The sequence below is a fragment of the Stomoxys calcitrans genome, chromosome 5 (assembly GCF_963082655.1).
Source record: "Stomoxys calcitrans chromosome 5, idStoCalc2.1, whole genome shotgun sequence".
Classification (NCBI taxonomy): domain Eukaryota; kingdom Metazoa; phylum Arthropoda; class Insecta; order Diptera; family Muscidae; genus Stomoxys; species Stomoxys calcitrans.
The window spans coordinates 24,970,539-24,995,376 of NC_081556.1; the positions used below are offsets into that span (position 1 = coordinate 24,970,539).

The 24,838-nt window shown below is 38.0% G+C and overlaps 3 protein-coding genes across 3 annotated transcripts; all 3 read right to left on the reverse strand.

The window, feature by feature from the left end:
- Nucleotides 1–56: 56 nt before the first annotated feature.
- LOC106090250 (uncharacterized) lies at nt 57–23,410 on the reverse strand. Its single transcript, XM_013256383.2, has 3 exons — nt 23,222–23,410; nt 22,868–23,146; nt 57–454 (listed from the first exon to the last, which is right to left on the reverse strand). Exons 1-3 carry the CDS (start codon nt 23,273–23,275, stop codon nt 113–115), a joined length of 675 nt encoding a protein of 224 aa, XP_013111837.2. The 5' UTR covers nt 23,276–23,410; the 3' UTR covers nt 57–112.
- On the reverse strand, nt 10,095–10,686 carry LOC106090252 (general odorant-binding protein 56h-like). The gene is made up of 2 exons (XM_059369307.1): nt 10,609–10,686; nt 10,095–10,546 (listed from the first exon to the last, which is right to left on the reverse strand). Exons 1-2 carry the CDS (start codon nt 10,663–10,665, stop codon nt 10,187–10,189), a joined length of 417 nt encoding a protein of 138 aa, XP_059225290.1. The 5' UTR covers nt 10,666–10,686; the 3' UTR covers nt 10,095–10,186.
- On the reverse strand, nt 16,356–16,890 carry LOC106090251 (general odorant-binding protein 56d-like). The gene is made up of 2 exons (XM_013256385.2): nt 16,800–16,890; nt 16,356–16,732 (listed from the first exon to the last, which is right to left on the reverse strand). The coding sequence occupies exons 1-2, from the start codon at nt 16,851–16,853 to the stop codon at nt 16,361–16,363; spliced, it is 426 nt and encodes a 141-aa protein (XP_013111839.2). The 5' UTR covers nt 16,854–16,890; the 3' UTR covers nt 16,356–16,360.
- Nucleotides 23,411–24,838: the final 1,428 nt, after the last annotated feature.

Genomic DNA, 24,838 nt, shown 5'->3' on the forward strand with positions numbered 1-24,838 from the left:
TAAACAAAAGATTCATTACCCTCTGTTGAAATTCACAATAAAAAAATTAATTAGTTTTATTCATTTTTAATGTTTTTTTTCTTCTTTGCATCGGCTACCAATGTGACGTTAATTATTTTTTGGTAAACTTGTCGTAAACACAAAGGGTAATGGCAAAAGCTATTTCGCAATCATTATCTCCTTTCTGCTCCTGACATTCTTCAAGAGCCTTGAGCGCTTTTTCAGGATCATCTCTTAGAATAGGAAATTTCAAAGCTACTTCAATAGGCACATTTGTATTAATTTTTCCATTCGACAATACTCCTTCTTGCTCCAGTAGGCATTTGGATAGGCATTTCATGTTATACGTGACATCTGATAAGTCCATTGCTTCACTTTTATATCTTGCTATATCGTTGTCCGAAATTCCAAGTTCAAGTTGACAACGATTGGTTAGCTCAGGTAGATCTTCCGCCTGAAATAATGCGAGTACAGCAATTAAATATTTGCAAATGGAAACAAAAGCAAACAAATATTCTTTCCTTAACTGATCTATGGGCTAATGCGGTGATTAGCATCCAAAAAAGGCAAAACTTCATGATTACTTGGATATGATGTGGCAGCTAGCTAAACTGTGAAATTTCTACAGAACTCAACAGGTTTTATATGAATTTAGCAATCATAAAATAACATACTATACTTTTTTTTGGAAATTTAAAAACGCTGACACGTATATATTTTACTTTAGTTTAAATTAGAATGATATTCCAAATAATAAATTACTCTGCAATTAAATATTTTAGTATTATAACGGATGAAGTAATTTCCTTTCAATAAAATAGGGATGATGTTCTTCTTTCTCTGTGATTTCATTTAAGCTATTTTCTCGCTAAAATGGATAAACATTTAGGCTCAAGATGTAAATTCGCAAGATTGGTTCATATGGGAGCTATATCAGATAATGGACCGACTTGGACCAATTTTGGTTTTGATGTTAGAGATTATAATAGAAATCATCTGTAATTGTACCCTCTTAGGGCTTATGAAGTAAAATAGGGAGCTGGGATATATATGGGCGTTATATCAGGTTACGTACCAATTCAGACCATATTTGGTATAGTTATTGGAGGTAATAACAAAAATCATTGCGTAAAATTCCAGCCAAATTAGAATCGAAGCGATCTTAGGGGCTCTCAAGAAGTCAACTTGGAAGATATGTTTAAGTAGGAGCTAACAGGGACGGATGGACGGACCGGGCTATATCGACTTGAAATGCCAATTTGAACAAGCATATACATATGCACTTTATACAGTCTTGGACCAAAATTTCGAGGTTTTACTAACGGTATAACGACATTAGTACACTAGTGGTACAGAATGGTAAACAGAATGAAAAATAAATTTTATTTGATAAAAAAATTACCGAGAGTCAAATAAAATATTTGTTAATAATTTCTTCCCTAATTCCTTCAAATAAAACAAAAACCCCAGACCCCGTGCCCCCATCTTGTGCCCATCCGTGTAAACAAAGGGACCTACGATGGGCGGGACGACCCAAGCCCAATGCTTCCTCCCCGGGAAGAGAACCTCGAGGTCGCCGTAGAAGACAGATCCGCCCAGCACATAGTCCGTCGCGTTACCTATACAACTTAGTTAACGTTTCTTCTCCATTTCAATTTCTGGCGAAAAATAACGCCTAGGTATTTAGCCTCCCGTGAGAGCAGCAGCTCCACTCCATCAAGTACCGGTCCCCTGAACTCGCCATACTTCTTCCTTCTCGTGAACAACACCAGATCTGACTTCCTTAGGTTTATGCCAAGCCCATTCGTTCTCACTCATCTATCCGTGATATTATACGTCATCAGCATAGGCAACAATCTTCACTCTTTCCTCCACGAAGGATATGAGAATCCCATTCATAACCAACAGTAACTAGAGAAGGGATAAAACCTCTGCGGTGTCTCCCTGGTGACAATCTTCCTCACCGAGCTCTCAGCCAGTGATGCATTGATTATAATAAAGTCATATTCGATTGAGGCCATACGTGGTTTGGCTGTTAGAGACAAAAGTAGAAGTTATTGTGCAAGAAATCAGCCAATTCGGATAAGAATTGCATCCTTTAGTGGCTTAAGAAGTAAAAGCGGGAGATCAGCTTATATTGAACCAATATTATATTATCGACCGATTCTGACCATATTAACACGTATGTTTAAGGTCGTAGACGAAGTCGTTATACAAAATTTCAGCATAATCGGATTTGAATTGCGCCTTCTAAAGACTCAAAAAGTTCAATCAGGAGATCGGTTTATATGGTACCATACTAGACACAGTTGTTGGAAGTCAAAATGAAAAATCTCAAACAAAATTTCGGACAAATCGCATAAGATTTGTGACCTCTAGAGGCTCAAGAAGTCAAGATCCGACATTGGCTTATATGGCAGCTATATCGAAACATGGGCCGAAATAGCCCATTTACAATCCCGAATTTCAAGCTGCTTGCTTTATTCCTTCTGAAGTTGGCGTGCTTTCGACAGACGGACATGGCTAAGTCAACTTTTTTGATGTCAAGACGATCAAGAAAATCAATCCTTTGTTGGGTGTCAGATCAATATGATTATGTGTTACAAGCGGAATGACGAAACTAGTATAGCCCCCCATCACATGATGGAGGATATAAAAAGAAATTCAATATTTCGATGCAAAATTTAAACTAATTTATAACTATTTTGTTATCGCATGGATTATGAGAGCTCTCATTGCCTGCGGGTGTTTTCAATTTCCAACTGGTGACGTCTCCCCTCTCGACCGTTTCGCTGTTGCACAGTGCTGCATACGCATTCGTCGCATACGCCATTAACTCGGACTGCGTTGACCCGAAAGACTTCGGGTTAACCAAGTTTATTGACGGAAGTCGTCTGACCTTCACCGCCAAATCATCTGCCCTTTCATTCCCGCTTACTCCGTTATGGCCCGGCACCCAAACGATGCGGATTTTGCCATCCTCAAAAATGGTGTTAATCTTCTTTATACACTGCAAGACTGTTCGTGACCTTACCGTCCTGGTTCCTATGAATTAGTGTTGGTCGATTGGGCTTGTAAATGGGTCATATCGGTTCAAGTTTTGATATAGCTCCCGTATAATCCGATCTCTCGATTATACTTATGGAGTTCTAGAAAGCGCAATTGTTATTATACTCCGATTGAACTGAAGTTGTGCACAATGACTTTGACCTTTAAAATACGTGCCAAATAAGGTATGAATTTGACTTAAAGCTCCCATATTATCCGATCCCCGATCTTAGCCTCTAGATGGAGCAATTCGTATCCTATTCAGCTTATTTGTATACCCTCCACCATAGGATGGGGGTATACTAATTTCGTCATTCTGTTTGTAACTCCTCGAAATATTCCTCTGGGACCCCATAAAGTATATACAATATATTCTTAATCGTCATGTCATTTTAAGTCGATCTAGCCATGTCCGTCCGTCTATCCGTCCGTTCATATGTCTGCCGAAAGCACGCTAACTTTCGAAGGAATAAAGCTAGGTGCTTGAAATTTTGCACGAATACTTCTTATTAGTGTAGGTCGGTTGTGATTGTAAATGGGCCATATCGGTCCATGTTTTGATAAACCGATCTCTCGATTATACTTCTTGAGGTCTAGAATGCGCAAATTTTATTATTTTACGATTTAGCTGAGAATATACCTAAGTAAGGTATGAATCCGAGTTAAAGCTCACATTTTAAGCGATCTCCGATCTTGATCCTCTAGAAAGCGCAATTCTTATCCTATTCGGCTTAAATTTTTTACTATGACGTTTTTTATGACATTTCAACAGATGTGCCAAACCTGTTTCTAAAACCTGATATAGCTCCCATATAAAACGATTTACCGATTACACTTCCTCAGTCTCTAGAGGGCGCAATTGTTATACGATGCTTCACAATGACTTCTCCTTTGACTGAAAATATATGTGCCAGTTATGGTTTGAATAGGTTTAAAACCTGATATAGCTTCCGTATAAACCGATCTTCCGGTTTTAGTTCTTGACCTTCTAGAAAGCGAAATTCTTATCCTTCTTTATATTGCACATCAACAAATAACCTTCAACATTCGTCCCAAGTATAGTCAGAATTGGTCCATAACGGGAAGCAATTATTTTTTTTTTATTGCCCATCTGCCTATTAAGATTAATCGTCCAAAAAACTTGCCAAATGCGATCTATGGTGTAGGGTATATAAGATTCGCCCTGCCGAACTTAACACGCTTTTACTTGTTTTCAATCCGACTAAGACAACTATATACAAAACTGAGAGCTGAGAAAGACAGACATCCAATCATGTCTAGAGCACCTTACAAGCTGATTCTAAACCAATGAAGCCTTGTTATTGAGTCCGTCTTTCTTCCTTCTTGGTATTACAAACAAATTCAACACCAATTTATTTTGCCTCATTAGCCATTAAAACATACGTATGTATACGATTTTCCTTTAATTATTGTTAAATTTCACTGTTACCCTTTCTAGATATTCATGATAGAAACATTTGGTAAATTCAAAAGCTTTATCACATTCATCTTCTCCTCCCTTAGCAATACATTCTTCAATTTTTTCGAGTACCTCTGCTGGGTTATCCTTTAGCAAGGGATGTGTTAGAGCATTTGCTTGGGCTATCGGCAAAATAATTGCTCCATTAGCCATTGAACCCTCCCTCTGCAATATGCATTTAATAAAGCACTTCAACTTGTAACTTGTGGTTGAAGAATTCCAGTTTCCCTTTAAAAATGGTCTTAACTCCTCTAACGAAATTCCAAGCTGCTGTTGACACTCCAAAATTATAGCTTGGGGTTCAAGTTCACTCTCGCTCTAATGCAAAACAAAACAACAAATTGTAAGTCATCCAAGAAGCTTGGTAAAAATTTCTCACCTTAGCAAGACTCTGGATTACTCCCAATACTAATATTAATGTGTAGCAAAAGTTCATGGCTATCTTGCGGAGCGGTTTATTAAATATGATCAACAGTAGGTTTTCAATTTGTAATCGCAAATAAATTGTGCTATTGACTAATTTCTATACATTCGTTGCGTTGACAACATCAATTATGTATAATTAAGACTAAATTCAATTGAATTTTGTTGAAACAATTTGTAAAATAATTTTTTATTTTTGTGAAATAATTGTTCCTAAAGCATTCTAGCATACAATAAATATTAGGGCGGGTCGAAATAAAAAAACTAAGCCAACACTAAGCAAAGGTCAGATTTAGGTCAACCTGAGACATTTTAGTTCATTGTGAAGCCCCAGGTATGGAATGTTTACCTCCTAGTCAGAATGAGGACCAAGTAGCAGTAACCCGACTAAAGAACAACAAGGCAGCAGGAGCCGGCGGGTTACCCGCTGAACTATTTAAGACCGGAGGCGACACGCTGATAAGGCGTATGCATCAGCTTATCTGCGCAATCTGGCTAGAAGAACGCATACCCGATGATTGGAACCTCAGCATACTATATCCCGTACACAAGAAAGAACACAAGACGGAATGTGCAAACTACAGAGGAATAAGTCTCCTCCCCATCGCATACAAGATACTCTCTAGCGTACTGTGTGAAAGATTAAAACCTAAAGTCAATGAGATAATTGGGCCCTATCAGTGCGACTTTAGACCAGGTAAATCCACCCTAGACCAGATATTCACACTGCGCCAAATCCTGGAAAAGACCCGAGAAGGACAAATTAACACCTACCATCTCTTTGTTGACTACAAAGCCGCCTTCGATACTCCTTTACGTTCAAAAGAATTTCAAGCCATGCCTGAGTTTGGTATCCCTGCAAAATTAATAAGACTCTGCAGGATGACACTTGCTGATACGCGTTCCTCAGTAAGAATAGGAAAGAATATCTCCGAACCATTTAATACCAAACGAGGTTTCAGACAAGGAGACAGCCTCTCGTGTGATCTCTTTAATATCCTGCTGGAGAAGAGTATACGAGATGCAGATGTGAATAGATATGACACACTAATCACAAGAGAACACATGCTACTCACCTATGCCGACGATATCGATACCATAGGTCGGTCACCGGAAATAGTAACTGCAGCCTTTGAAAGAATCGAAAGAGAGTCAGTGAAAATGGGTCTGGCAGTAAATGGAGATAAGACGAAATGGATGGTTTCAACTCCCAAAAAACCTTGCACAACCGAGCAGATAAAGAAAATGGAGAAAGTTGAGAATCACAACTTTGAGATAGTCAGTAAATTATCTACCTCGGATCCGAAGTAGATAAAGCGAAGAATAATACTGGCAAACAGATGCTTCTTTGGACTAAGTAAGCAGTTTAGAAACAAGGCCACCTCTCGACAGACGAAGACTACACTTTACAACCCGTGCTGTTATATGGTTCTGAAGCATGGGTACTTGTGAAAGCAGATGAGGCAGGGCATGGAGTATTTGAGAGAAAGGTTCTTTGTAAAATATATGGACCAGTTTGCGTTAACGGAGAATATAGGCGACGTATGAACCACGAGCTGTATGACGACGATAGCATAGTAACACGCATCAAAATACAACGGCTACGTTGGCTAGGTCATGTTGTCAGAATGGATGAAGAAGCTCCAGCAAAGAAGTCTTTTGAAGGCAAACACGGTGGTGCACGCAAACCCGGAAGACCAAAAGCCCGATGGAAAGATCAAGTTGTGGGAGACACCTCGAAACTTGGTGTCAGAGATTTTAGAATGAGCGCAAAAGATAGAGGCACTCGGAACACTATTCTACGTTCGGCTAGTGGAACAAATATTCTGTCATAGCCAATTAAAGTAAGTAAGTAGTGAAGCCACAGGAACAGAAGAAGACGAATGCCTTATAGACCATACCGTTGAACAATTCAGATCACTTAAAAAAACCTTATAATCTTATCCGCTAATTCAGACAAGTCATCATAAAAAGGGGCCTAAGGAGAATACATTTCCTCTACAGACAAGAATGTTGACCAAACTCGCTAAAAAATTTAATTTGAACAATGTTTTGAATAGAAATGAAATTTTTGAAAATTACCTTTACCAAAAAAAAAAAAAAAGAAATTGTTAAACATTTCTTAGAGAATCAAAATTTTGAAAAAATTCCTAAAAAAATAAAATTCTACAAAAAAAAAAACTTTGGAAAAAATTCCTTAAGAAACGATATTCAGAATTTTTTTTTTTTTGTAAATGCTAAGGAACGAAATTCTAAAAAAAAATTTGAAAATTGTTCAATTTCAAGAAATTGTGACAATATGTTCAATATCAACTAAATATTGTTGGGGCAATAGTTGACCTTTTATTCCAGACAAACAGCGACGAATGAAAAAACTAAACAATGGTAAAATTAACTATTGTACATATGCTCAATATTGATGTTGGTCTTTGGGGATAGCGAAAGGGCCATATCGGTTTAGATTTAGATATAGCTCCCATATAAACCGATCTCCCGATTTGACTTCTTGAGCCCCTGGAATCAGCAATTTTGTCCGATTTGGCTGAAATTTTGCACTTGGTTGTGACTTCCAACAAATGTACCAAGTATGGGTCAAATCAGTCTGTAGTCTGATATAGCTCCCTTATAAACCGATCTTCCGTTTTGACTTCTTGAGCCCTTACAAGCCGCTATTTATGTCCGTTTTGGCTGAAATTTTGCACATTGTGTTTTGTTATAAATATCAACAACTATGCCGCGTAAGGTCTAAATCGGTTTTAAACCTAATATAGCTCCCGCATAAACCGATCTCCCCATTTGATTTTTTGAGCCCCTGGAAGCTGCAAGTTTTTTTCGATTTGGCTAAAATTGAGCACGTCTGGTTTTGTTATGACTTTCAACAAATGTGGCAAGTACGGTCCAAATGGGTCTATAACCTAATATAGCTCTCTCTGATCGAGAAATGGGTTAATCTCTCGATCTGACTTCTTGAGTCCTTACAGTCCGTAATTTCTGTCGAATTTGGTTACGACTTCCAACAAATGTGCCAAATACGGGTCAAATCAGTCTATAACCTGATATAGCTCCCATGTCCACCGGTCTCTCGATCATCCTTGTTCGGTTCCTAGAAGTTTGATATGTAGAATAAAATTATGCCCTTCAACTAAATTTATTTTGTATAAATTTTTAGCAGAATCCATGGTGGGCACCCAAGATTTTGCCTAGCCGAACATAGCACGCTTTTACTATTATCACCATATTGACCGATTCGGATAAAACTTCGCATTGATGTTGTAAGTCATAAGATAGGTATTTGCGTCAAATCTCAACCAAATCATAAGAAAGTTTAGGCTTCTAGGCGATCAAGAAGTCAAATCGGGGGATCGGTTTATATGGGGCTATATCCAAATCTGAACCGATATGACCCATTAACTATCCCCAATCACCTACATCATCTGTGCAACATATTAAGCGGTTAGCTTTATGCCTATGACCGCTATCGTGCTTTCGGCAGATGGTCGGACGGAGGGACGGACATGGCTAGATCGACTCAGAATGTCGAAACGATCCAAAATATATATACATTATTGGGTCGCAGATCAATATTTCGAGGTGTTGCAAACGGAATAACTTGATAAGTATACACCCATCCTATGACGGTGGGTATAATAACCGTGCGGATATTTATCCGCCCCATACCACAATGAACATGCATCTTAGCCCGTAATCGGTTCGTTTTGCATTCTAAAAGCTAAAAAATAATCTCAGAATAGAAAATCTAAGTCAGAAAATCCGTATTTCTGACAAAACCTTTAATTGTTTTCCATAACACTCCCCTATGTTGGTTCATGTCTGGTATTGTGTCCCCACCTTAGTGCCGGTGTCTGTAAGAGGCGAAAGCCGGGCAATGACACAACGTCTCACGTGCATTATGTTATCACTTGCCGCACCAATTTTACATAAGTGTGCATGAGCTACTGTGTGCCCCGTTACGATACTGAAAGCTATGCTCACTTCCTCATTCCTTGCTTTACTAATATGTGTCCCATTATGATACCGAAAGCTATACTGACCACCTCATTACGTCCTTCTTTCTGTGATAGTCTCGTCTTCTCACTGTCCTGAACTCACCATAGGATTTTTGTCGTCCTACCCACCGTTTCGCGGTTCCACCGTGCACTTTTGTCGCCCACGCTCTACACTCGGACGGCGTCGACCCGATAGGCCTCGGGTAAACCAACACTGTTCATGAACCTACCGTCCTGGTTGTTATAGCCCTGTTGGCCAGTTAACGATCCCCAAAGATGTTCACACACGATGTCCTCGCCTTAAAGCCACACCACCTCTCGTATTCCGTGTTCGCTAGGATCTTCGCCTGCAGGACTATATTATGGTCAGACAGTCTGAAACAGATCCCAGTCCTCAATGTAGATCCTCCAGGCGCACTTTGTCCCCTAGTTTTGAGCCATCTGTTTAGCATAATCTTCCAGATAGCTATACCAGAGTTGCGTCAATCCAAACCTGTACCGCTAACGGCAGTGTCTCGCACTCGACCTCAAGTTTCATCCAATCGGAAATGTCTTCTATTCCATTCAGGTTTCCTATTATCCCATCCATTATGATGGTATGAACTACTCCTATCACCTATCCATTCTCCTATCGCCTCAAGTCTTATAGCCGTAGTGGCTGCCTCACACTTAATCTGTGTGTGTCTATGGGTCGTGGGCGGGCGTGGTCTTCATCGCTCCGCCTATGCTAATACAACATGTTCTCCTGCCACTGCACAATATAAGGATCTTTGTTCATTCTAGTCTTCCCAATCTTGAAAAAGACAGTCTTGATCCCTTAGTACACCATGCCTTTAGTCTTTCTTCGCCAAAATTGTCACGGAGACGAGATTAATGCCGTTAATGGGCGTTAATCTCATCCTTCCTTCTCCACCCTGTGAAAGACTTCCAATTTCTATTGAACGGAAATATTAAAAATGTTTCTATATTCCATTCCCTACAGATGAGAAATGTTGAGAAAATTCCTTTAAGAATTGAAATTTTAAATTTTCCATAAAAACGATATTTTCCCAAAATTTCCTATTTAAATGAGATGTTGATGAAATTTCTGATATAATTTTTTCTAGGGTTCAATTTTTTTGTTTCAACTTTAAATGAAATTGTATTTGCAGTCACATTTATTTATTCAAGCATAAAAAATATATCAGGTTGTGTTCGATAGCACATGGACGACTCCTTTCATTAGAAGTTATGTATGGTGGACCTTACCATAAACTATATCATCAAAACACCTTGAAATTTTAAACACCGTATCACAATCGTCGTCACCAACCAATGCGTGGCATCTTTCAATTACTTCAAGCAATTCCTCAGAGGTAGCAGCTAAATACTTATTTGTTTTGTGAGTTTCGAATACCAACTCAGCCACAGGCGATCCGTTTTGAAAAAATCCCTCTTCTTCCACCATACATTTAAGGAAGCATTTGAAATTGTGGCTTGTCTTATCCGGATTGTCAAAATATGTTTTGCTCTCCTCTCTGGTAGTGGTAAACTTCAAAAGGCATTTCGTAACGCTGTCTATGGAATTTTGTAGGACATGATACTGTGACTACGAATAGGTGTAAAATATTCATTGAAATTTGTTTACATAGCATAATGAGAGTAACTTACATTCACATAGCTAATGCAGATCAAAAAACAAATAGTATTTATATATGGTAACTTCATTGCTTACCTCTACGATTATTATTGTGGAGGCGATAATTGATAATGGCTTGTTGGTGGAACATGTTTTAGAATTTATAGAAATTTAATTTTCAACAATGCTTCCATGAGACAATTAATGAGAAACCCCCGTAGCGATTTGTGCAAATTACCATTTGACATTTTAATTACGTAATGGCGAGCAAACACTCAATGGTGATTGGTTGCTAATTAGCGGCCGTAGTGTATGAGTAATTAACAGCAAAAAGCGTAACTGTAAATAGCCAGACTTTATACTGCATTCACCCAGGGATCTTCAGGGATTTTATGTTGACTCTTAATCGTTTTTGCATTGTTTTTTGGAGACACTTACATAACTCACTACTCTACATTTCAAAGGTATGCAGCTGTAAGAGGGTCTAATAGTTATGGCGTGGTTATAGTATGTCATGAAGGATCGGCACTCGACATACTTCATAGTGGTATACCAGGGGCGATACCGTTTACAGCATACCATAACTTCTAATCGGCCGTAAAACTGCTGACAATAGTCAGATTGAAGAAGAACCTTGGATTATACGGAAAAAGACATTTTTTTCCCAAACTTCGTAAGAATTCTCAAGGATTTCGGAAGTAATTTCGTATTGAAAACGGATGTTTTAATATGCATCTCTCGTGCCTATGTGTTTAGGTCATATTTAAATAGGCCATATTTAAGAATTTTAACATAAAATGATATTTAAGATATATTAAAATATTAAAGAATTTGAACATAAAATGAACGTTACTTCAATTATTGAACATGGTAATAATTGAAATAATGTTGCACAAAAACAGATATTTAAAACATAAAAACATGAATCAAAAATATAAAAATGACCGTTTGTGACGAAGGCAGCCTGAAAACCCACAAGACAAGCAGTAGAGAAACATGAATAGGCAAACAAAGTAAAATCATAACGAAAATATCGCTTTTAATGTAGAGAAATGGTTGAAAATATCCCTCAGACAAGTCTGACTTAGGTTTAAGTGCCAGTCTGCCATCAGAATCACTTAGACGTTTTCGTGGATTGTGATACCACAGGAACAGAAGAAGGATGGTTCAACGGTTCCTACCGTTGTTACTTGTATCTCCTGCTGAAAAAATCTACGGACATAGCTAAATCGTATCAGAAAGTGATTCTGAGTCGATCGGCATACAGAAGAAGGATGGTTCAACGGTTCCTACCGTTGTTACTTGTATATCCTGCTGTAAAGATCTACGGACATAGCTAAATCCAAAAGTGAATCTGAGTCAATCGATATACTTATCAATGGGCCTATCTCTCTTCTTTCTAGGTGTTACAAACAAATGCACTAAGTTATAATACTCTGTACTAAAGTGGTGGTGGAGAGTAATTAAATTTGCAACGAAATTTTTACTTAAAACAAGATTTCAATAAAATTTTTGCATACATTTTAGATAAAAACTAAATTTTAGTGAGTTGTTTTCCGAACACAAAATTTCAAGAAGATTTTTCTAAACACCACCGTAGCGTAGAGGTTAGCATGTCCACCTATGACGCTGAACGCCTGGGTTCGGTTCATGGCGAGAACATCAGGAAAAATTTTTCAGCGCTGATTATGCCCCATTAATGATGGCGAAATTTGAGCTTAAAATTTATCATTGAGCTTAACATTGAATCGGACAGCACTCATTGATTTATGGGAAGTTTGACCCAGTTCCTTAATGGAATGTTCATGGGCAAATTTCCATTTGCATTTGCATGTCATGTTGAAATTTCTCCCCAAAGAGGTGTCGCACTTCGTCACGCCGTTCAGACTCGGCTATAAAAAAAGCGCTTGAGCTTAACATTTGAATCGGGCAGCTCTGAGTGATATGTGAGAAGTTTACCCCTGTTCCTTAGTGGAATTTTCATGGGCAAATTTGCAAAATTTCAATAAAATTTTCTCTAAAGACAAAATTTTAAGGAAATTTTTTTTTTCATGCCAAATTTTAGTGATATTTTTCCGATTATAGCTTTCAAAGCAAAACAATGTGCTGATTTTATTCAGTATTTCATTACTTTTTAACTTATGAAACAATTTTAATAAAAATATTATGTTGAGATTTTTGAAGTGTTTCAAAATAGTAATTGCGAAATATACGAGTTTTCAGCTGCAAAAATCAGCCATTAGACAAAATTTTAATAGAACTTTGTATTTTTTAGATTTCAACGACATTCTTGTGAAAGAAATCTTTAAATCTTTAAAGACACCATATCAATAACATTTTCTCAAAAAACAATATTTCGATAAAATGTTCTCAAAGAAAACATATCGCTGAAATGTTGACTGTTTAGTGTTGTCCACTCTCTCTTTCTTTCTATATACGAAATTGCTATGAATAATTTTAATATAAACTGAAAGATTTTAAAAGTCGAGTTTTAAAATATCAACATTTTATTCTATAATTGTTTTAGAATTTAATTTTTGTTTGAAAAATGTTTTTCTAATTTTTTCCAGAGTCGGAGATATTCCATCGAATATTCCATCGAGGTATTCCATCGAATACCTTTCTCATTAAATAATTCTATTCCGAAGTAGTTCTTCCTGAGTTCTTTGAATATAGGACACATTTTCAAGAAATGTGCAATGAAAATCTTGGCGAGTGTTGCATATGTTTTGCACATGTTTTGATGCTGTTCTCGTTAATTTTTCTCGCCTTAAGCGGTATAGTGTCGCTTCGTTCTCTGTTCTCGTTAATTTTTCTCGCCTTTAGCGGTATAGTGTCGCTTAGTGCTCTGAATAAGGCTGATATTTGGTATTTATTTAGATATTCTTTAGTAAAATATCCTTTTCCCATCAAAGATGTCAGATGTTTGTTTATATATGCGTGTACTACTTGCTTGATATTGGCTAAGCATATCTTCGTACGCTTTAGTTTTGACATTAAGAAATATTGGGTTGCCCAAAAAGTAATTGCGGATTTTTCATATAGTCGGCGTTGACAAATTTTTTTACAGCTTGTGACTCTGTAATTGCATTCTTTCTTCTGTCAGTTATCAGCTGTTAATTTTAGCTTGCTTTAGAAAAAAGTGTAAAAAAAGTATATTTGATTAAAGTTCATTCTAAGTTTTATTAAAAATGCATTTATTTTCTTTTAAAAAATCCGCAATTACTTTTTGGGCAACCCAATATTTCCTTGGTACAGTATATCCAGTCTTTCATTTGAGAGCCCATGAAGTAGTCTGTTAAGCTCCTGGCCCATACAATTTATTTCCTTTGACCAGAAAATATTATTCTGTAGAATAAGCTTTGAGAGTTTGGAAGCCGGTTATGACCATAAGTGCACAAAGTTTTTTCGATATAATTCAGACGAAGGTTCAATGTCTAAAATAAAACCTTCATCAGCACCAGTCTCTAGACTTAAAACAGAATTAGGCATGAAATCGGGTGTTTTTAAAATCGTTTTAAGAAAATATCTTTGCAAAGTTAGCGAAGCCCCACACCTACGCACCATACGATTGTACCGCTCTACATATAGATTGGAAAATTGTCCGTTTAGATTTTAGAGATACGCTGGGTTTATTCAGAAAGCTTTCCCAAGTAGAATTAATACAGTTTTTTGCCGCGACATTTGTTGCATCAGCATGTTTGGTAAATGACATTTTTGGTGTAAAAATCACATTAGTTATTCTAGCCAATTCTCCTTTGAAATACAATTTCTCATCTCTTGCTAGAGACCCACCTTTTCTGAAGACCATCATTTCTGATTTATCCGTATTCACCTCCATGTTCCACTCTTCACAATAATGTTCAAGTTAACAATAATTTTCCGCGTTTCATTTTTATCATCAGCTAGTATTACAATATCGTCTGCGTGCAAAAGGATCCGTATATTCAGGTTGTAGATTTAGATATATTGTAAACAACAGCGGTGGGAGCAAGCAATCTTGTTTAACACCATAAAATGTGTCGAAATACTCTGACATTTCGCTCCCTGTCCAAACAGCCGATTTTGTATTGTTGTAAATATGTTTCAAAAGGTTTACAATTTTTTCATGGAATTTTAAATTTACTATAGCAGCCAAGCTGTAGATATTATCAGCACTAGAGTACTGTTTTTTGAAATCCTGCTTGATACTCATTTAATATTTCATTTTTCTCTACCCATACCGGGTCATTTACGATGCCCATGAAAAGTTTGGCAAATCCGGAGAATCTTTTTTATATATAGGAAAAATTACGGATTTACCAAAAGTATTATCGACTTTTCCGCTGGATAATATTCTATTAAATGATTTTGTTAATAGATCGATATATTCTATTGAGACATATTGCAGGAATTCGTACGAGATTCGGTCCTCACCTGGTGATTTATTCTTTTTCATCCTCTGCAATATCGTTTTAACTTCCGTTGACGTAAAATCTCTATCAGTGTGCCACATATAGTCATATTGGTTTTCATTTCAAGCTTGCAATTACATTCTGTCTTTCGGTTCTGGCGTATGATTTTATAGTTTGTTCTATATGCTAGATATGCTTGTCTCTCCTCTGTATTTTGTGTATTTCTGTATTTATTGAGCAGTTTAAATACTTTTTCTCTTGCTCTTGAACAGTTAAAGTTAAACCATTTTTGCTTAAATATAAATTTTGAATTTGTATCTTGCAATGGAGCAAATTTTGTAATGATTTCTACCAACTCTTCGGTACCAAAATTTTCATTATTTCTCAGATGCATATTAAGCTTGTGTTGGTATGCATTTTAGTACGACTCTCTCCAAATAAGCTTTGGAAGCAGAAATGTTTGTCTGGGTTGATTTTATTTTATTTGTCAATTTAGTTGGCATATGATTAGACCATGTTTTTCTTCTATTTCAAAACGCCCTACTATACTCAATCCATTCATATTTGAGGCACATATATCATTAACGGAACACCCAATATTATTTATAAAGGTACAGTTTCCACTTTCATCACCCACTGTTTTTCCAATTTGGAACAACAAAGCCATAGTCGTTACAAAATTCCATAAAATGCCTTCCGGTCCCATTGGTTGCTGTGTATTAAGTTCTGGGATTGATTATTGCAAATTACCAATTCTTATATTTGGAACACCCATTAGAATCGGAATATTTTCGTTATTCTCTGCAAAATAATCTTTCACTAAGATTCGTTTTGCCAATCAGCTCCGTGTATATAGAGAGGAATCAATGATATATCTTTTCCATTTATGTATAATCTCAATGCACTTAAAACAGTTTTGTATTCCAAAAGATGGGTAACATTTTTATGACATAGATGTGTTTTTACTCCAATTACGAAACCACCAGACCGATATTTCGAGGTTTTGCTTAAATTCGTCATCGAATTTATCGTCGCCCCAAATTCCCTGCATACCGTATCGCTAGCCTCAATACACCATATAGCCCATAGGTGCAAAAAGTAAAATTAATCTCCTTGATATTCTTCGTCAATATTCGCTTCATCATATCGTGGTTCAAATATTGCCGCCCTTTCGACAATGTGTCACAAGCGCTTCTCTTGCTCATGCTTTTAACTCGTTTCACATTGTCTCGAAATGGCTTCGTGTTCGCTAAAGTTAACGCCAAACGCTGATGAAACTGTTGGATATCATTTTCCGATCCTAAATATGTTGCCAAGACGAATTTACCGTTTTTACCTTTCTATGCATGAAAACCCAAATCAATCTCAATCAGTTTATTAGAGCTTTATTTTAATGTTTCTTCAATGGAAACATAATTTTCTCTAATTTATCTTTGTAGCAGTGGTAAACTCTAAACACCCTATCGCATTTATCAGCACTAACCAAAAGCCGACATTCTTTTACAATTGGGGGTATCTTGTTTTCAAATTTTGCGAATTCGGATGGATGGAAATAATTTGTGAAAAATATATCATCTACCAGATCATCTTCAATGACCCATCCTCGATGTTCCAACATACACTTGGCGTAACATTTAAGATTGTCACTTGCCCGAACGTTAGAAGTATGATCGGTTACAATCATATTGAACTCATCATCTGTTACAGGAAATTTCTGTTGACAATTTTCCATAAACATTGCCATAATTTCCATGTTCTCACACTAAAAATTGGAGAACATCAGAATTATTTTAGAGTCATATCCAAGGATAGAAACAAATTCAACTTACCTCCACCGAACGGAATAGCAACAGAATGCATGTCACAACGTAAACTAACTTCATATTAAAAGTTTAAATTTAAATGTCCAACCGTAGAAATGATTTTGGAAATTTATATGAAAACTGTTCTATATAAAAATAAGCCACAAATTATTTAAGTCATGCTGTCGGTGTTTGACAACATAATCGAAATCTGCAAAATTCGTTGTGTCACTTATATTTAAGACTAAGTTTTTTATTTCATTGGGAAATGAATCACGCGTGCCGTAATATCATCCAATTCAGTTTTTATACACATAAGGATGGGGAATATATTAATCTAGTCATTAAGTTCGCAGCAGTTACAAATATTGATCTGGGACCCTATAAAGCAAAGGGTGATTTTTTTCCCAAAAAAAAAAACATAAAATTGAGAAGAATGCTTGAAATCTTTATGTGAATCGATAGTATGGCCCATATAATTCACTGTTTGTCTGTATAGACATGAGTTTTAACATAGCCCCCCAAAAAATAGTCTAACGGCGTTAAATCGTACGATCTAGGCGGCCAATTGATCGGTCCCGGACGTGAAGTAAAATATTCACCGATCTCGCCTCTCAATAAGTCCATTGTAACGCGTGCTGCGTGGCATGAGGCACCGTCTTGTTGAATCCACATGTCATGTAAGTCAAGCTTTTACATTTTGGGCAAAAACAGAAGTTGGATATCATTTCACGGCAGCGCTCACCATTCACAGTTACGTTACGATTCGCATCGTCTCTGAAGAAGTACGGTCCAATGATGCCACCAGCCCATAAACCGCACGAAACTGTGACTTTTTCGAGATACATTGGTAGTTCTTGCAATACTTCTGGTTGATCTTCACTCCAAGATCAACAATTATGAAATTACTTACTTAAATGAGCTTCGTCTCTGAACACAATTTGATTTTTGATGAACTTTCTTAACAGAGCACTTATTTGATAATAAAATTTAATAATTTGCAAGCGTTGTTAGTTTGTAAGACGATTCATGGTTAAATTATATACCAAACTGAAGATGTTTGTCAGTGAAACAAAACACGAAACGTGTTTGAGCTGTTTAACCCAGTGTTGCCAAAAAGATAAAAGCTAAAAATCCCCCTTTATATATATTTATCTAAGAACACTCTCCATATGGCTTAAATGTTAAAACCGAAGTCCGGCCCATTTCTCACTTGCAATCAGAAGGTTCACAAAAGACAACCTTTACTTCATATTCCAAAAACCAGTAAAGGGACAAAACTTGGGTCCATGTCTACTAAAACTCCTTAACACTATAAAAACCAGGCATACGAAAGGTGTTTAAAAAAATAAAACTAAAATAAAAATACAAATCGGAATACTTCAATATCCAGAGCATACTATTTGCAGTTATTCACAATTCCCTATCTACTGATCGGTGGCATAGACCTTATCTCCAATGTCAAGACTCCCAAACCTCCCATAGTAAAACATGAGTTTACCATAACCATTATATGATAAGACGATATCGGCCATAGCGCTGAAGATGTCCAGATCAATTCTGGACATGCCGCCTTCCCTGTAAACCTGCCCGCCCGCCTTCACATGACATCTCATCTCGGGGGCGTATCGCAGCATACGGCCCTCGAACCGCTTCGCACGTTCCATCTGCACCGATGAAATAAACACCCATACGGGATGTGTGTACAAAAGTACTGGTCTGACAACTTTCTTGTACATGATGAGCTTTACCCGAGTTCTCAATCTCCTTCTTCTTGTAAATAGACTTCCGTAGGTATGAAAAGCAGCCCTAGCCATTCCTAATATCCTCCTAAAAGACTACTCCGAGGTATTTCATAGTCTTTTCATTCTTAATCGGCTCAACATATAGCTACCAGCATTCCTATAGAGCTTTCCCCTTTTTCCTCTGAAACGATTAATGAGTATTTCTCGATATTCAGTTTAAGCCTACATTCCCTGAAATACACCTCCAATCTTCCAAGGAACAATGTCAAATTATGGGCAGCGGTCTTCGCCCTGGGATGGGTGGATGCAAGTAATATATCGTCCGCGTATATAATCAGAGTCTCACATGTCTTAGGCTCCGGAATATCGCCCAGATACAAATTATATAAAACCGGTCCCAGTACTGAGCCCTGAGAAACACCAACCACTATTTCTCTTTTCCCCTATGTTGTCTGTCAAATGGATACCGAAAAAGATCTCCCACTGAGATAGTTGGAGACCATAACGCAAAGCTGTTCATCAAAGCCGTAGCGATGTCTCATATTCCTAACAATACCCTCCTGCCATACGTTATCGAAAGCCTTCTCATAGTCTAATTCTACCGCTATAGTCGCACAACGGGTATTAAAACCATCCGTGACCTTGCTCGAGAGGGCCATGAGGCCATGTGTTGTTGAAGTCGAACCTCCTATGTGTCATTGGTTCATTGCTTCATTGGTCCATATTTATACCCTCCACCATCCCATGGTGGAGGGTATTTGTACCCTCCACCATCCTATGGTGGCCCATATTTGTACCCTCCACCATCCGTCGTCACTACTTTGGCATTTCGTTTTGTAACACATCGAAATATTGGTCTAAGACCCCGCGAAGTATAAATATAAATCGATATAGCGATGTCCGCTCGTCTGTCTGTCTGTTGAATGCACGTAAACTTTTGAAGCAGTAAATGTAGGTGCTTGAAATTTTGCACAAATTCTACCTATAAGTATAGGTCGGTTGGGATTGTAAATGGACCTATTGGCTATTGTTTTAATATAACTGCCATATAAACCGATCTCGAAAACTTCTTGAATCTCTAGAGGTCGAAATTCTTATCCGATTTGAAAACGTTGTATTATTACGTTTTCTGTGGCATTCAAAATACCTGACAAGTTGGACCTGAATCGTTCTGAAACCTGATTTAGCTGCCACATAAACCGATCTCCCTATAGCACTTGTTCCGCCCCTATATGACGTAGTTATTTTTTGATTTCTCTGAAATTTTGTGCAATGATTTCTCCTATAACCTCCAACATACGAGCCAAAAATGGTTTAAATCGGTCCATAACCTGATATAGCTCCCATATAAACCGATCTCCCCTAAGCCTCTATGACAATGACATCTACCATGGTCTTCCACATCCAAACAAAGTAGGGCCCGGATCGTTTTGACGTCTATGACAATGACATCTAGCGTGGTCTTCAACATTCAAACAATATATGGCCCGGATCGTTTTATAACCTGATATAGCTCCAATACCATAGCAATTCTTACCCATTATCCTTAAGGCGATGGGAGAATGGATTGAGGATAGGAGCAGCTCATATCATCGCGGTATAATCTAGGCCACGATAGGAAACCTGTAAGAAAGGGAAGAAATTTCCGATCGGATACCTAAGACGACATTTGAGGTCGAGTGCGAGACACTGCTGCCAGCGGCACACTCTTGGATGGACGGAACCCTAGTATTGTTATCTGGAAGATCATGTTACATGGATGGATCAAAGCTAGAATACCGTGAGGGCCTGGGGTTAGATCTGTTTTCAACTGCCTGACCATAATACAGCCCTGCAGGCGGAGATCCAGGCGATCACCGAATACGTGCGGTGGTGTAGTGTTAACGCAAAGACGTCGAGTATGAACATCTTTACGGACAATAAACAGGCCATAAGGGCAAAAGGGACAACCAGCACGTTAAGATCACGAACAGTCTTGGTATATATGATTGAGATTAATGCCTTCTTTGAGGATGGCACAATCCGCATTATTTGGGTGCCGAGCCCTGGCGGGGTAACTGGGAATGAGAAAGCAGACGATTTGGCAATGAAGGCCAGATGACTGACACCAATAAACTTGGTTAACCCGAAGCCTTTCGGGTCGACGCAATCCGAATTAAGGGCGTGGGCGACGAATGAGTATGTAACACTGTGGAACAGCGGAATAGTCGATAGGACGGTGAAAATCCTGTGGGGTGATCCGGATCGTGAGAGGAAGAGGCTATTACTCAACAAGTAAAAGCGTGCTCAGTTAGGCTGGGCCGAATCTTGGGAACCCACTACCATGGATTCTGCTTAAATATGGGAGTTATATCTAGTTTTAGACCGAATTAAACCGTACTTGGAGCAGTTATTGAGAGTCATAACAGCACACTATATGCAACATTTCAGCCCAATCGGATAAAAATCGCGGCTTGTAAGGGTTAAAGAAGTCAAAACGGGAGTTCGGTTTATATGGGAACTACATCATGTTCTTGACCGATTTGAACCGTACTTGGCACAGATGTGGGAAGTCAAAATAGAACACTATGGGCAAAATTTCAGTTAAATCGGACAAAAATTGCGACTTCCAGGGGCTCAAGAAATCAAATCGGGAGATCGGTTTATATGGGAGCTATTTATATCAGGCTACAGTCCGTACTTGGTTCCGCTTTTTGGGATACATAACAGAATACTATGTGCAACATTTCAGTCAATTCGCATGAAAAGTGAGGCTTCCAGGGGCTCAAGATGTCAAATTGGGAGATCGGTTTATATGGGAGCTATATCAGGTTATAGACCGATTCAGACCGTACTTTGCACAGTTATTGGAAGTCATAACAGAACACTATGTGCAAAATTTCAGCCAAATCGGATGACCAGTTAGACTTACAGGGGCTCAAGATGTCAAATAGGGAGATCGGTTTATATGGGAGCTATATCAGGTTATAGACCGATTCTGGTCAACCTTTACACGGATGTTGGAAGTCATAAATCAAGTCATTGTTCCAAATTTTAGCCAAAACCAGATGAAAATTGCGGCTTCCAAAGTCTCAAGAATTCAATTCGGAAGATCGGTGTATATGGAAGCTATATCCAAGTTTGAACCGATATAGCCCATTTGCAATCATCAACGACCTACATCAACATAAAGTATCTGAACAAAATTTCTAGCTGCTAGCTATGCGCGTTCGACCGCTATCGTGATTTCGACGGACGGACGGACATGGCTAGTTTGAATCAGAATTTCGAGACGATCAAAAATATATATACTTCATGGGGTCCTAGATCAATATTGTTACAAACGGAGTGACTTGATGACAAGATGTTAAAAACGGAATGACTAAATTAGTATACCCCCATTCCATGGTAAATTGCAAATTTTGCCCATGAACATTCCACAAAGCAACAGGGGCAAACTTCTCACATATCAGTGAGTGCAGTCCGATTCAAGTTTTAAGCTCAATGATAAGGGGCATCCTTTTTGTAGCCGAGTCCAAACGGCGTGCCGCAGTGCGACACCTCTTTGGAGAGAAGTTTTACTTGGCATTGTACCTCACAAATGTTGCCAGCATTTGGAGGGGAAAGCCACCGCTGAAAATTTTTGCTAATGGTCTCGCCAGGATTAGAACCCAGGTGTTCAGCGTCATAGGAGGACATACTAACCTGTGCGCAACGGTGGCCTCCATCCCATGGTGGTGGGTATAAAAAGGAAGGAAGAAGGAGGTCAGTATAGCTTTTGATATCACTTAAGCACATCGGTGCGTCAAGTGATAGGGCATGTGGGTAAGATGATGAGACGTTGGAGCATTTCCTATGTCATTACCCAGCTTTGGCGGCTAAATACACAGAAACCTAAGTGGGGACAATAACAATACCAGACATTAACCAACTTAGGGGTAGTGATATGGAAAACTATTAAGGATTTTGTAAGAAGTACGGAATTCCTAACTTAAAATTTTCATTTTCGAGGTTACTTTTTAAGTTTTTAGAGCTTCCAACATGTCGATTACTGGCTTAGGTGTATGTTCCTAGTGGCATGTGGCGGATTAATATCCGCATCCTTCTTTGATAGCCTAAAAAAAGAATTCATCCAAAGACTTTGGCAAATGCTATCTGCGGTGAAAAGTATATTAGATTAGGCCTTGCCGAACTTAGCGCACTTTTACTTGTTTTTAGTCCGCTCTTCATTAAATAAAAGATTAAACACAACTTTAGCTATTTTATTCAAATTTTATTTGATTGCTGACGCAATGAAAATATAATTGCCTTCAGCTTATCCTCGTAGCAGTGAAAAACTTTAAACACCGCATCGCATTTATTAGCACTTACCAATAGCCGGCATTCTTTTATTATTTGGGTTATTTTGTCTTCAATTTTCGCAAGAGTGGAAGGAGAAACAAGTTCTGCGAAAACTAAATCATCTACAAGATCATCGGCAACGACCAAGCCTCGATATTCCAAAATACACTTGACATAACATTTGAAATTGTCACTTGGCGGCAAGTTGGTGTGGTGCTCGGTTAAAACCTCAACGAATTCATCATTCGTTATGGGAAATTTCTCTTCACAATTTTCCATAAACATTGACATCATTTCCATGTTATCACACTTTGAATTGCAGAAAATCGCATTTATTTCATTATTTCATTATCATTATCAAGGATTGAATTAAACTAAACTTACCTCCACCCAACGGAAGAGTAACAGTAAACATGTCACAACGTGGATCAACTTCATATTTGAAGTTTATATTGGAATGGCCAAAAGTACGAAACATTTTGCGGATTTATATGAAATTGGTTGAATGTTAAACTAAATCATAAATAAAATATTATGCAATATTGTTTTCCATGTTTGACAACTTAATCGAAAGCTGCGATATTAGTTGTGTCACTTATTCTATTTTTGTTTCATTTTCGAAAGGCATTACATACACGTGCCACATTACCATAGAAATTAGTTTTCTATGCTACAGTGCATGCGGATAGATGCGGAAGTAGAATAATTATGGAATGTACTTATTGTAATGAAAAGGAACGGTCTGATGGGAGCTGCGAAACAGTAAGTACCTTTTTCCCAAATAAATCCGAAAATGTTTTAAAAGAGTAGACTCAGTAGAATGAGAACGCAAAATTTAAGAGGAATGCAAAAATTTTAATAAGGGTATTGACTTCGAAGGATAATGTATTTTTCAACAGATAAGCAGACAGGGCTAGATCGTCTCAAAATGTCATAACGACCAAGAGAATACGTACCCTATAGGATCTTAGAGAAGTACTCAAATTTAGCAATGAGACTTTCGCACAATAATTACAGCTTACAGGAGCTCATATCTTGTTGGGAAGACTTCTGGAGCCCTCTAAAAAAAGCGACTAGCTTCATTCGACCGGATGATAATGTGTTTTAAAACAGATAGGCAGATCTAGCCCTGATCGTCTGAGAATTTCATAATAACCAAGAGCATACATGCCTTATAGGGTCTTAGAGAAGGACTCTAATTGAGGAATGAGACTTTCGCACAATAACTACGACTTACAGGAACTCATATCAAGTTGGGAAGGCCCGATTTGGGCCCTACTTGAAAATCACAACAGATCTTTACTTTACTTTAATTAGCTATGACAGACCGTTTGTTCCACGTAGGTGTCTTCTACCACTTGATCTTTCCATAGGGCTTTTAGTAGACCTGGTTTGCCTTCAAAAGACTTCTTGGCTGGAGCTTCTTCATCCATTCTGACAACATGACCTAGCCATCGCCTCCATTGTATTTTGATACGTATAACTATGCTATCATCGTCATACAGCTCGTGGTTCTTATGACATACATATTCTCCATTAACGCAAACTGGTACATATATTTTACGAATAATCTTTCGTTCAAACACTTCAAACACTCTACTTTCACAAGTACCCATGCTTCAGAGTCATATAACAGCACGGGTAGTATCAATGTCTTGCATAGTGTAATTTTCGTCTGTCGAGAAGTGGCCTTGTTTCTAAACTGCTTAATTAACCAAAGTAGCATCTGCTTGCCAGTATTTTTCTTCGTTTTATCTCAAAACTGGTGTCATTCGTTTCGGTTAAGGCGGTGCAGAGGTAGATAAAGTTGCTGACTATCTCAAAGTTGTGGTTCCCAACTTTTTCCATTTTCTTTATCTGCTCGGTTGTACAAGGCGTTTTGTCTTATCTCCATTTACTGCCAGACCCATGTTCACTGGCGCTCTTTCGGTTCTTTCAAAGGCTGCAGTTACAACTTCCGGTGACAGACCGACGGTGATGTCGATATCGTCGGCATAGGCG